The sequence below is a fragment of the Sphaeramia orbicularis genome, chromosome 3 (assembly GCF_902148855.1).
Source record: "Sphaeramia orbicularis chromosome 3, fSphaOr1.1, whole genome shotgun sequence".
NCBI lineage: Eukaryota > Metazoa > Chordata > Actinopteri > Kurtiformes > Apogonidae > Sphaeramia > Sphaeramia orbicularis.
In genome coordinates, this window is record NC_043959.1 from 34,788,476 (window position 1) to 34,801,247 (window position 12,772).

A 12,772-nucleotide genomic window follows, 5' to 3' on the forward strand; every position below is an offset into this window, starting at 1 on the left:
TAAGTGATGCTTTTTGACCACAGCCTGTTGACTCGGTTTACCTGGTGACTAGGAAACACTCCTGGCTGCTGCTGTAGAAAATAAGAAAAGCAAAGCACATGAAAATCTGTATTTTATTTCATATATGTATATATATAGGCAAGTTTTGTCTTTGACACGTTTCTTTCCTTTACAGGACTGAATAGGTCTTAAATTACAGTCTTAATCTGATGTCTATCTGACCACTAAACACAGCTAACGAAACATAAACACTTTAAACAAGCACAAAGAAGATCCAAGAAAATGTCAAAGTTTCTGTTGGCTCTCTAAACAGATGTTGGCAAGATCCTATCATAGCACATTCCAACTTGGCTTCATTTAATGCACAGTCTCCCCTTGGAACATGAATATTATTATTCACAAATCACAAAGGATTTCAGAGACAAGATATATTACAGAGAAAGAAAAATAGAATAGTAGAATGAGTCTTCTGCTAACAGTCTGTGCGGACAGACAGTTGGAATAGAAGATAAAGATGTGTTTCAGTAATTACAGCCCAATACAGAAGCCAAGGATCATATTACAGACAACGCCGCTGTGCCTGAAACTCCCTCCAGATTGAAAGCAAGCTTTTCAGAACTTACAAAGGTCCAATGGCTCAGAATGACAGAAATTTGGAAGAGGAACATACACTGAAACCAAGACACTTAATTCTTCTTTTGGAAAGACAATAAAATCAAATGCTGAAATAAAAATGACAAAAGACAGAACAGCAGAAAATACATAAATATTAACATTAGTCTTAATGCTTTTGAAAATCAAACTTAGGAATAATGTGCAAATCTGTCAACTGGAGTCTTCTGTAACTTGGATTCAGTAGAACTCCAACATAATCCCCGGCTTGTCACCTGGAAGTGTGAAATGATTGGAATGGGTGGAGGGATAAGTTGTTGTGGTTCCATTGCAAGTGAAATTCTCCAGTTGCTGGTAGTGGGGTGACTCCAGAGAAACAGATGCATCAGTAGTACATTAGTCCTGCAGAGCTTGGCAGGGATTCTCCACCCCCACCCCGCACGTTCTGCTTCTGTTCAGAAAGGGGAGAGGCTCGGCACTTTGATATTAATGTCTCCGATGTTGATGTTGCGGGGAATCTCAGGCAGGTTCATGTTCTTCACGGCGGAGACGGCGCGAGCGGGGGCCGCCGACAAACCACCCTGTCCAAACAAACCAATAAGGAAAACAACTTAAAAACCAGTGTGTGCGCGCAACTTTAAGCGATAAGTCTGCGAAATTCATCAAATGCCATAAAGTAACTGAGACTGAGGCTTCCAGCTGTAATGAAATTCCCTGATTAATTCTGCCTTTACGTTTCATAAGCTGTTATTCTCATTCAGTTGAGTTTTACTGCAACTAAATGAGTGTTCTGCAGGTGAACCTTCTGTGAGAAAGTTCACCTCTGTGCAAGTTGTCGTTATTACAGCAGAGCCTTTTGTAACTGGCACTTATCAAGGCCATTCAGATGGTAAATGAAAGAGAGTAAGTGCTCTGTACTAGACTTTATTATATGTTGTATTAATCCTAAGGAAAAACACATCAAACCAATCGATAGAGAAATTGATTGTTCTATAAATGCTTTGCTTAACCTGGCTGAGAGGTCTGAGTCTGCACAGACTTGAAGGTATCTCACCTCTGCATAGACTTCTATACATGCTCATTTTAACAGCATTCTCATTGTGAATTCACTTTTATTCCTGAACTTTGTAAACAACTCCAGCAATCCTAGCAGCTCTGTTACCCATACCAACTGTCCAACCCAATGGTAACATGTTCACAATGATTAAGCTAATATAACACTAAAAATACTTTGTTACTATAATAACATTATGTAGTTGGTGTATTAAAATAACTTGTTTTCTAAATTAGCAGTGGCAAATTAGACTTAAAAAAAAAAAATAAAAAAAAATAGAAACAGTATTTTACAAACTACTGCTAGTGTGCAAAAATTAGCTTAAGGCCACCCTTTCTTCAGTAGTCCTCTGGACAGATGGTGAGATCTTGTTCTTAAAATATAATGTTACTATAGAGTTCCACCAAACGTAAGGCAATAGAAGAATACAATAGGCACTAAGAAATGGTCAGCACTCCTTTACAGCCAGGAGGATTCACTGTTTAGTTGATAAACTCTGATGTAATCACAGAATCTGACCTCTGACTTCTCCATGCGGTTTTTGCACCTCCACTTGAGCCACGATCTCATTCATGTTGGTTTCCAGCACCATCCCTCCCATCACCACCTCTTGTAAGATATAATGGACCTGCAGACAGAGCACAGCGCAGCAGTCAACAGCCTGCCAATTCAGCTGCAGTCTATTATGACCTTAAATTGAATGGACAGGGCAGAAAACAGTGAATGACACCAGAGAATTTCAACAGTAATGAAAAAAAAAAGAAATTCAGTGAAAAAAAAAAAAGCATCTGAGGTGGATTCAAACCCTGTGTGCAGATAGGGAGGTAATTTCTGTCAAAGGGTGCCTTTTTATTTTTTATTTAACCTTTATTTAGCCAGGTTGCTCCCATCTGAGATGGGGGAATCTCTTTTTCAAGGGAGACATGGCCAAGACGGCAGCAATACAGTCACATCATTACACTTTACAATAAAAATATTTACAAACACACACATACAACAATCAATCGAAACATTAACAGACCAACAGCCTTGATTCCAAGGATTTCACTCTCTCTTTAAAACCACTGAAACGAATTAGTGTATGTTGATGGAGCTCAGACTGAAGCTTGTTCCGGGCACCAGGAGCTGAAACCTAAAAGATTTCTTTCCTAATTCAGTCCTTATTTTTTGAACAAACATTTTCAGTGTCCATTGAGCGGAGATTGTAACTTCCGTGATTCCAGGTGAACAGTGAACATAAATATGAAGGAAGTCTCCCCAAAATTGTTTTGTAAATCAAAATATACCATTGACTGAGCCAATGAGCAGGTAACAATGACCGGTTTACTTTTCTGTAGAAACAGTGATGAGTGAGAGAAGCACAGTTTGTAATGAACCTCAGAGCCCTGTAATAAACACTGTCCAACAGGTGAAGAGAATGGGCAGGTGCATTCAGATAAAGTATGTCTCCATAATCCAATACAGGTAATAATGTCTTTTCAGAGCAGCTGCCAAAACACCAGCAGCTGGTTATCCACTAAACCAAAAACACTTTAGTGCTTTTAGAGGAAATATTTAGAACTAGAAACAGAATTTCGTCCACTGAAATGATGGGCTCTTAATTTCAAAGACTCCCGGAAAAGACTATTTATTAGTAGAATATTTTTACACACTACCCAAAAGTGAAAGCTAATTCCAGAGTAGTCAATTGATAGTGGTGACAACTCTTCCACAAACATGAACCTGCTGCAAGTTCAGCATAATGCTAGTACTGATGGGGAGTTGGTACTTCTTGTATGAATTAGTTTGCTTTTCCACTGTGCAGCCAATGTTATCAACCTGGATACCTGTGAGGTGTAATCTTCTAAATATATTTGCAGTTGGGCACAAAATATTTTTTCTGACGTCTGTCGGCACTTTAACAACATCAAGCATAATTAAAAATGTATTGTGATGTTTCTGGAGATGTGTTTCAGGGATGTAGGGATGTTGCCCGTTAGCCACTCCATTAGCCACTCCTTTAGAACCATGTTGAGAACTGCCATATTGAAGCAAGTTCTTGTATGTGACAGTACGAATGCCTGCTGCTTCGATGTTACATCGACGCCGCTGCTCTTGTTTTCGTTTTGTCTGGTTCAGGATTAGGTAACAGTGCCAAATCTGCAATGCAACTCTAAGGACATGATGTACAGAGGCCAACAGAACAGTGAGTTCTTTAGCTTGGTGCAGGAAAAATTACACATTTCCAGATATACACTTGATCAATACATGTACCAAATTTCATAAAGATCTATGGATTGCTTGGTGAGTTCTATTGATCGAGCACACAAAGACAGGCACAGTTGGTTATAATGCCCTGTTCACCTTCAGCACTCAGGATAATAACACTCATTTGTTGCTTCAAATGAAAGCCAGATGTAACTGTTTAAAGAGTGTGGAGTTCAATACTTTGTAATCTTGTTCTGTTCAGCTCAGTTCATCTGTGTTTCTTTTTGTCCAAATGAAAGAGGAAGAAAATACATTGCTGGGGCTAGTTTTCGCAGTTTTACTCTTTTACTGAATTGCCCATATTTATACATATTACTCAAGGACTGTCTTATAATGCACATAAGATTTATGTTTTAAATCTGTAAAAAAAAGCTTCACTAAGATATCCTTTATCCAAAAAGACTGGACTCAATTATTGATGCTGTAGCTGCATTAGATAGAACTTTAAACCTATTGAATGCCATTAAAAAAAAGGGTTCGTAAACAGACAGAAGTAAAAAAAAAAAAAAAAAAAAAAATTAAGTCTGTTTATAGAATTTAAACAGCAAACCTAATTGTACCTGGTTGCATACCTTTGAGTTTTACAGCGCTAAGCAGGTTGATCTTATGCAGTTACCAAAGGCTTCCCTCACGTAGAAATGTTTCCAAGTTTCTTGTTGGGAACATTCCTGAGGCCAAACCCCACCGCACCACATGACATCAATTTCCTGCTGGGAAAATTCAATAAAGATGGCCCTAGATGTGTCTGATTAGTCTCCAGCAACACTTCTAGACGAGCTCCAGGGACAGAATAGAAAGTGTGCTGTTGCCAGAACAATGCACATTCCACTAGAGCCTGCACCATCGCATTGTATATATCATGATCTGAAAAATAATTACACTCTGACGTTTTTATCATTCCTCGCAAATTTCAAACCACAGTACGTCCTTCTGGCTCTGACACCTGTCTCCAATCTGGGAAAATGGGGATCTCAGATCTGCCAAGTCATTTTGCGGGCGACTCAAATGATGAAGTGAGCACTGATTGACAGACTGGGACCACACACCCCAAAAAACTGGACAAAGTACAGCAATCCAGTTGTCCCTGGATACCATCAGGCTTCACAGCACAAGACAAACACACAGGACTACACTGCACAACACCTCAGGGTCATGTCTCCTCATAAATAAAAAGCTGAACTACTCTTAACCTTTACTAAATATTAAAACAAAATCAAAGATGACAAATGACAGTTAATGACCGGGAATATAAACAGTGAACATAATGGACTAAACAGTCTCAATCCTGGTTATTCACCCCAAAAGAACAAGTCAGATTCTCAGTTTCAGAGGGATTCCACAGTAAAGGGCGTTCAGATAGAGTTTCACCACTTGACAAACAGTCTAGTTGTTAGATGCCAGCATATTTAGCCACACAGTTGTTCCAATGCACTGTACCATGGTTTGTAAGTTGCGTGAAGAAAAATAAAGCAAAGCAATGTTGTCAGTAAAGTGCTGTAGAAAAGGGAACATTTATAATGTGAATTCATTTTATTATAGGTGTTGTAGAGTATGCACCAACAGCAAATTAACATCAAATGGAGCTGATTATAGGTTTTAACCTGTGTTAAAACCAAGGATGTGGGTAGCTCTGACACTGAAAAAAGCTGTAATATAACTCAATAGACAGATTCACTGCTGCTAAAATGTGTCAAAGCTGTGCAGACTTACAACCCCCCCACACCCAAACATATGGTTTTAGTCCATAAAACACAATGGTTATAACAACTCTTGGCTCACCTTGTCCATGTGAAATATGAGGTCCAGTTCACACACATTTTCAAAGCATTTATCCAGTGTTTCCACAAACACCTGTAACAGAGAGAAGGCTGGCACAATCACACACCTTCAGCACCACAATGTTAGTACCACAATGTGTTTTTTTTTTTCATTTTTTTAATGCAAGGTTCAGATTTTACAAGGTATGACAAATACTGAATTATCTCAGGGATTCATACCACAGTCACAATTTCCAGACCATACTCACTACACAGATATCAAAGTGTTCACACTAATAAAAACGTTAAGCAACTTAACAAATTAAAAATAAGGCAGTAATGATGCTGATACATAATAATAAAAAAACAAACAAAAAAAACGTAAGTCACTAGAAATATTATTGATGACAGTGGTGTTGCCTCACATTTTACAGCACTAGTCTGTTAATCAGTTACATCTTGCTGCAGGAAAAAATAAAACTATTAGCATTGTAGCTGATAATGTAAATATGCAGTTGGTGCCAGTCATATCAGTATTTCCTTATTACATGACCCTCTTATCCTAAAAGATTTCCAGTGGAATAAACACAATGATAAGTTTCATTTCGTAAATCACCATCACTGCAGCCTGCCCTCTACTAAGGAGGCCCAGGTTGAAATGAATGTCTTCTCTGTCCAAAACTTGACCACATGCTGTATGATGTAATGAGAAAGAGATTGATAAGTACTCTAAGGAAAAGTGTTTTCTTATCCCACCTGGAGTTTTTAAGAAAGAAGTAGATTGTGATGATAAGACACAAAAAATATCTCTACAGAGCAATTTGATCATGTTGCAGCTGACCTGGATCAGGTCCAGAATGCCGAGCTCACTTTCCGATGAGTCCACACAGAAGACAAAGTACAGGGTTGCATAGTGCCGATAAATTAGCTTGTAGTCGGAGCCACCGATGAGACTGGAAGCAGATCAAAATGAGACTTAAAACAAAAATTCAGGTCTAACTTTATGCTGAGTGTGTTCATGTGTAACAGTATGTGTGTAGTCGACTTAACAGAGACGTGAAAGAAGTGACCAAGAACAAGATGAACTTTGTGAGTTTGCCTCCATCTAATGGTTAATCTTGCTACTGCAACTGTACTCAGTTACTGGCTCATAACTGCTGCCACATGACAGTGTGTGCATCAGAATTAGGGCTGGGCGATATGGAAAAAAATCATTTCATGATAACTTTTATACATATCAGACCATATTGATATGTATCATAATATAAATCAAATCCCAATTTTTTGTCAAGCTTAAATTTTCTGTAACTCATGAGCTAGTTGTGAAGACATCAGAGAGAGAGAGAGAGAGAGAGAAAGACATACATACATCGAGGTACTTATGGAGAAGTCCCTCCCAATCTCTTAGAATTATTCCCCTGCTTCATTTATCTCCCCCCAGCCCCCATCTTAAGATTTATTGACCCCTGTCATATAAGCATTGTAAGTTTCAGTTATACGGCAGTATGGTTTGCGTGTATTAGTATTGTGGTAGGCATGGACTGCAAAGCCCCTCAAAACATGGATGAATGAATTCTATCAAAATTGTATTGAGCATGTCTCATATTTCTATCGAGGACAAGTTATACTGTGGTATTTATCGTTTTATTGCCCAGCCCTAATCAGAATAGCTGGTTTTCCTTAAAATATTCTAAACTGATGCCAGAAATGTTTAATATGGTGATACATCTTGTACTTTAAATACTCAATGGTATAAAATTTGAACTTAAAACAGCAGAGCTAGTGCTTAAATTGCATGAGTTAGACTATATCTTAAATACGAACATTGTTGTATTGTAGCTTGTATGACAACATGTAGGCTTGTAGATTTATAGACACCATTTATAGTGTTCTGTTTATTTTGCATAGATGTAGTATTTTCAAATAATCACCCCAATTCATGATCCATACTGACAAATATAAGTGGACAGGAGGATAAGTGTGACTGACTGGGAGTGTAACTATTCAGGTCTATTTCTGTTAGCCTTGGTAATTAAGTAACATTTTTACCACACTGGCCACGATTATATCTTGCTTTAAACAGCACTGTGAGAACACATGGGGGACGTATCCAAAATGTGCTTTTTGTAGTCCATCTTCAGAACACAACTGTCTCACCATGGTCAGCCTGCATAACATGTGCTTTGTGTATGTGCAGACTGATTCTCCAATTGTGTTCTTCGAGTGTTCTATTCTAACTTAAAGACATGATTATAAGATTTGATTATTAATCCAAAAAGCACCACTTGCCTTCCACCCTCCAGGAAGTTGCAGACATTGTCATCTCTCTTAGAGACTAAATGAAAAGTCTCCCGAATTATCTGTTGCTGCATATCCTCTGCCTGAAAATATATCAAACATATAATAATAAGGTGATCCTGGCATCATAGAAGCCAAAACAGAATAAGACAATGTTTTTTTTTTATTATTGAAATGCATTAGAAATGACCCATCCACGTATGATGGACAGACTATATGACAAATACAACCTTAAAGACGAAAGAATTGTTAAACATGACAACTTCATACTGTGGATCAAGCTGATAATGTTACTTATTAATTAGCTAATGAATAAAAATGTTAGACTCGTTCCATAACATTAAGTCTTAAAATATCAAGGAAGGTTCATTCTCATGCAACAATGTCTGTCACGTTATAAATACAGTTCGGACCTGTACTTAATTTGCCCTCAGATGAATTTGATGGAGGTGATTTGTTGCTATGAACCACAGGCGAAGCTTGCCACACACGCAGCTATTGTGTGTTTGCGCTGTATTGAGCAGTAATTTTCCTGACAGTTTGATTGTGCTCAACAACGTCTACGTTCAACACAGAGGCGACAAATCTGTTTGCCCAGTACCACATCAGGGAAGTGAAATTAAAATGTCGTCTCTTCCCCTTTTGCAAGCTAGTGCAGGCTAATGTTGCAATTCAAATATGGATTGCAACTTGGGAATTCATATTTCAACACATGCAAATCAAACACAAAACAGATAAAATCATGGCGATAATCATGAAAACAGTGAGTGCATGTAGGGCCAAAGGCTAAGTAAATACTAACTGCTTAACCATATGAAACTAGCTAAGGGGCTAGCTATCGGTAATGTTTTGGGCAGAAATACTTACAAAATACTGATAAAATCTGATCAGTCGCGGTTTCCCGTGGTTGTTGAATATCAAGATTGCTTTAATCATTGTTATTATCTGAAGTCTTCAAACAACGTTAAATAATTGTATGTTATTATTACAATAAATCCAACGACTTTAGCTACAGTGCTAATCGGTCCTTCAGGTACCGGATGTGTGTTTAGGATACTTCCGGTTGTGTTACTACATTCTGCACTCGACTGGAAACCTTGAGACACTTCGTTATAGGAAGGTTTCTCTAGGGTTTCTGTTTCTGTTAGGGTTTCCTCAGCAGGACAGAAATTAACTTTGTGTTGTGTTTCTTATCTACATATAGAACTATGTATCATGCAGCAAATAATGCCTCCTTTTGAGTTATCAGAATTTGGTTTTCATGGTTGTCAATGAAAAAGATTTGAAAGAAAAAAAAATTAAGTCTGACAGTCTTTTATGAAAAGGTTTTCTGTCTACCTTATATTCCTGACAATTATGCTTGACAGCTTCAGGATGTCACCGAGGATGTTTTCCCATAATGTGCAAACCATAGCCTGCAAAACAGAATTCATTTGTGTTTTTGAGTAATATTTGGATGCTACTTGTCACAATACAAGGCTTCTGTTGCTTAAATGATGTGTTATTTGATTTAAATATCCTCCATGTTGTCGAAGAAATGTATGGTAAAAAGTAAGGAATTGTATGGTACAGTTCAGTACAGTATGTCGATAAATGGACAGTCATAAATCTGAACCTCTGTCAAAATAGACAAGTTCATTTAATCATTTAATTTATACAATCTGTGTAATATACAAAAGCCCCAGGCTTTCAACCCTTGATTCAAAATTGGATTAATTTACTGTAGATAATTTGACTACAATTTCAGTATAGTAAAATAACTGTTCATCTGGTATGCCACTGATGAGTTCTACACCATCACTGTTTCAGTTTCCCATGTGTCATCAAAGTTCTGAGATTTTTACACAGCAACATTATGTAATTTTGCAGTCTTTGTGTTCAATCTACCAGCAACTGAGGCACAATACAATGGCAGGGCCCTTGAAATGTCGAAGGGATGAAGTCACACTACTGTACCTTTCATGAGTAACAGCTTTATTGGTGGATAATCAAGTGAAAAACTTTTTAAACAGTCAATGATGCAATGTAACAGTTCACAGTTGCTATTCTTAATGAATGGCACAATAAGCATGTATTTTGAAAACTATAAGTCCTTTTATTGATGCCTCAGCCAAGTAATGTAACTGTCTCTGTAGGATTACACAAAACTAGTGGACCAATTTTCATGAGTAAAGCATAGATCTGACAATTGAACTTTGTTGTCAATCGATAAAAATCTGTTTCTATATTTTAACACTTTTCGAACATTGTGAAATCAGACATTTGATTTAATTACAGAGCTGTGAGGCCTTGATCAATGTGAACAATTTCTAGTTTGTCTTTTCTTTTGCAGTGAAGCAATTTTAACATTAACAGCAAAAGATGGTAAAGTTTCAGAACAGCAAAGTCCATTATTAACTTTTTGTATTTTATAAAGTCACAAGGGTCTACAGGTAGCCATAGACAAGAACTGCAGAGCTAGTGCCCGCCAATTTTACCTGAAACAAAAAATTACTGTGACACTCACAAGGACTAAGCTGTTCAGAAAATGGATGGATGGATGGATGGATTCACCTGTTTGTTTTCGTACTGACAAAATTGGTTTAAAAATTCATCTGTGTCAGTATTGTATTAGGGTTCTTAACAGTTTAAAACAATGTTAAAGAGCAAAGTGCTTATGCAGTATAATTTAAACTTGTCATCTTTTTCATTTTTTTGTTTTTATGAGCTGTCATTGTTGACATGATTGCTGTGCATATACAGATTGTTGAAGAGTGAAGTCCACAAATTTCCCTGTGGGGACAAGGTATATAAAGATATATATTAGGTAGCATTGTGCTATGGGCAATGGACTCTGAATATGAGGCAAAGGTGACAGGATGTAATACTAAATTAACCCCAGTTTTAGAAATTAAAGCTCATATTAACATTACACATCACAGTAACATTATTCACAGAATACCCCTTTATAAACTGTGTGCTGCAGTGTGTTTGCATCTGTGCATATGTGTCCACAGACAGTGCACCACAAACTATTTGGTTCTTACCAAGAAAAACGACAACTTATTTTACAAGTGTTAGATAATTTATCTTGTTTTAAGAGTTAATTTCTTATTTTAAGTGTTCATACATGTAGACATGCTTATTTCTAGATTTAACAATCTTAATTCAAGAAATCTTGTCATGGGCAGATATTTCACTTGTTTTGAGTACCTTTTTCCTCAGATTTAATGTTTTTATCTTGTTTTTAGACACCCCTTTTTTGCAGTGTGGCCTTTACTGTACATACATTGTAGTATAACAAGATATGTATTGCCTCTCAGACAACAGATCAGATCCTATGGTTCAAAGGTTTAATGTCAGTCTTTGAGGATGCTTGACCTACAACCATACTACTTTAACACCAGGCCAGACATTGTTGTGTGATCTGCTCCAGCCTCATGAAGATGACAGACCTTATTTCCTGTTCTGATTTCATTTCCATTAACTCTCTGTTCTGCGTTTTCCATCATTAGTGCTGCATAACCACCTGAGCTGTTGTCTGTATGTCATCTATTATTTCCCCATCTAAATTCCCTTCCTCCTGCATGAACATAGTGGAAAACAAACAGACGCTCATTAGCATGTGTGACCCGTTGGTGGTAAACAGGCTTATTTCCACATGAGTGCAGTGCGAGAATGGATTCCACTGGGACAGTCGAGGTAGGTGGGCCCCGCCGGCTGCCTTCATAGGGACTTTAATAGGGACTTAACAAATGCAAGTGGACAGGCACAACATTCTCCAGCACAGGGGGGGTCATGTTGGTACAGTGAGCACTTGTTAGAGGGTGACTCACTGTATTTGGACTCTTGGGTGGCCACTGATATTCATTTTTAATGTGCATTTTTTTCCCTCTCAGTGCTAATTGTTGGATTGTGGCGGATGCCGAGTGGTGTCTGCCAGAGCTGAGGTAATCTGTGGCGTTCAAATAATGCCTCTGTGCTCGGCTCTGTGAAGTGATGAAAGCGGCCTGTAATTACAGGCATAATCAAAACTGTCAGGGGCTATTCTATCGACAGTTTTGTTTACTGTCTGCTTCTCTCACAGCATCACGGCCTGAGACCTTGTCAAATCTCTGTGATTCGACCTGCCTACTGTAGGGTTCAAACAAATGAAAAGTCAGTAACGAGTTGTTTTTAAAGTCCACAAATGGAACAAGTGCATCCTGAACAGCATTCATTGAACAAAACTATTATATTACTTTTTTCTTTAGTGTCATTGTGGCATTACCAAATTGGTTTTATTTTACAAAATTGAAATATACATAATGACAATAATCAACCATGCTCAGTGTAGGGAGACACAAAAAAATAGTGCTATTTGAAGCCTCTAAATAATGTACAAATTTCATATGGAACAAAATAACTACATAAACAGCCATAGCCTAGATGAATGAAGATAAGACCATGTGTCATTGGAGGGTTGCTGGTTAAATTCCCCAGACTAGCAGAAAAATTGTTGGCTGATGTGATCTTGAGCAATACACTTAACAACCCCCCCATTTTATCCCCAGGCACCTAACATGATAGCCCATAACTCCTAGTCTGCAATTGTGTTGTGTTCCTGCATGTTCAGCTAGTGAGGGGTTAATGGCATGTCTGTATGTACAACTTGTTGACAAATTTAAATTATTTTTCTTCTAAAAGTGATGTAAACTAATATTGACATACAAATGTCAAAACACTGACAATCATAATGATACAAATTTCAATGCAAAACCCAAATGAGACTATTTGTGGATAAAAGACAGGGCTAAGGGAATAAATTCCTGTTGGGCTCACAATA

At 37.6% G+C, this 12,772-nt stretch overlaps 1 protein-coding gene across 1 annotated transcript; it reads right to left on the minus strand.

The window, feature by feature from the left end:
• Nucleotides 1–95: 95 nt before the first annotated feature.
• On the minus strand, nt 96–9,034 carry LOC115413438 (AP-3 complex subunit sigma-2-like). Its single transcript, XM_030126289.1, is given in 7 exon segments — nt 96–1,193; nt 2,186–2,206; nt 2,208–2,294; nt 5,693–5,764; nt 6,512–6,623; nt 7,960–8,051; nt 8,836–9,034. Coding segments are annotated over 7 exon segments (579 nt in total). The 5' UTR covers nt 8,905–9,034; the 3' UTR covers nt 96–1,067.
• Nucleotides 9,035–12,772: the final 3,738 nt, after the last annotated feature.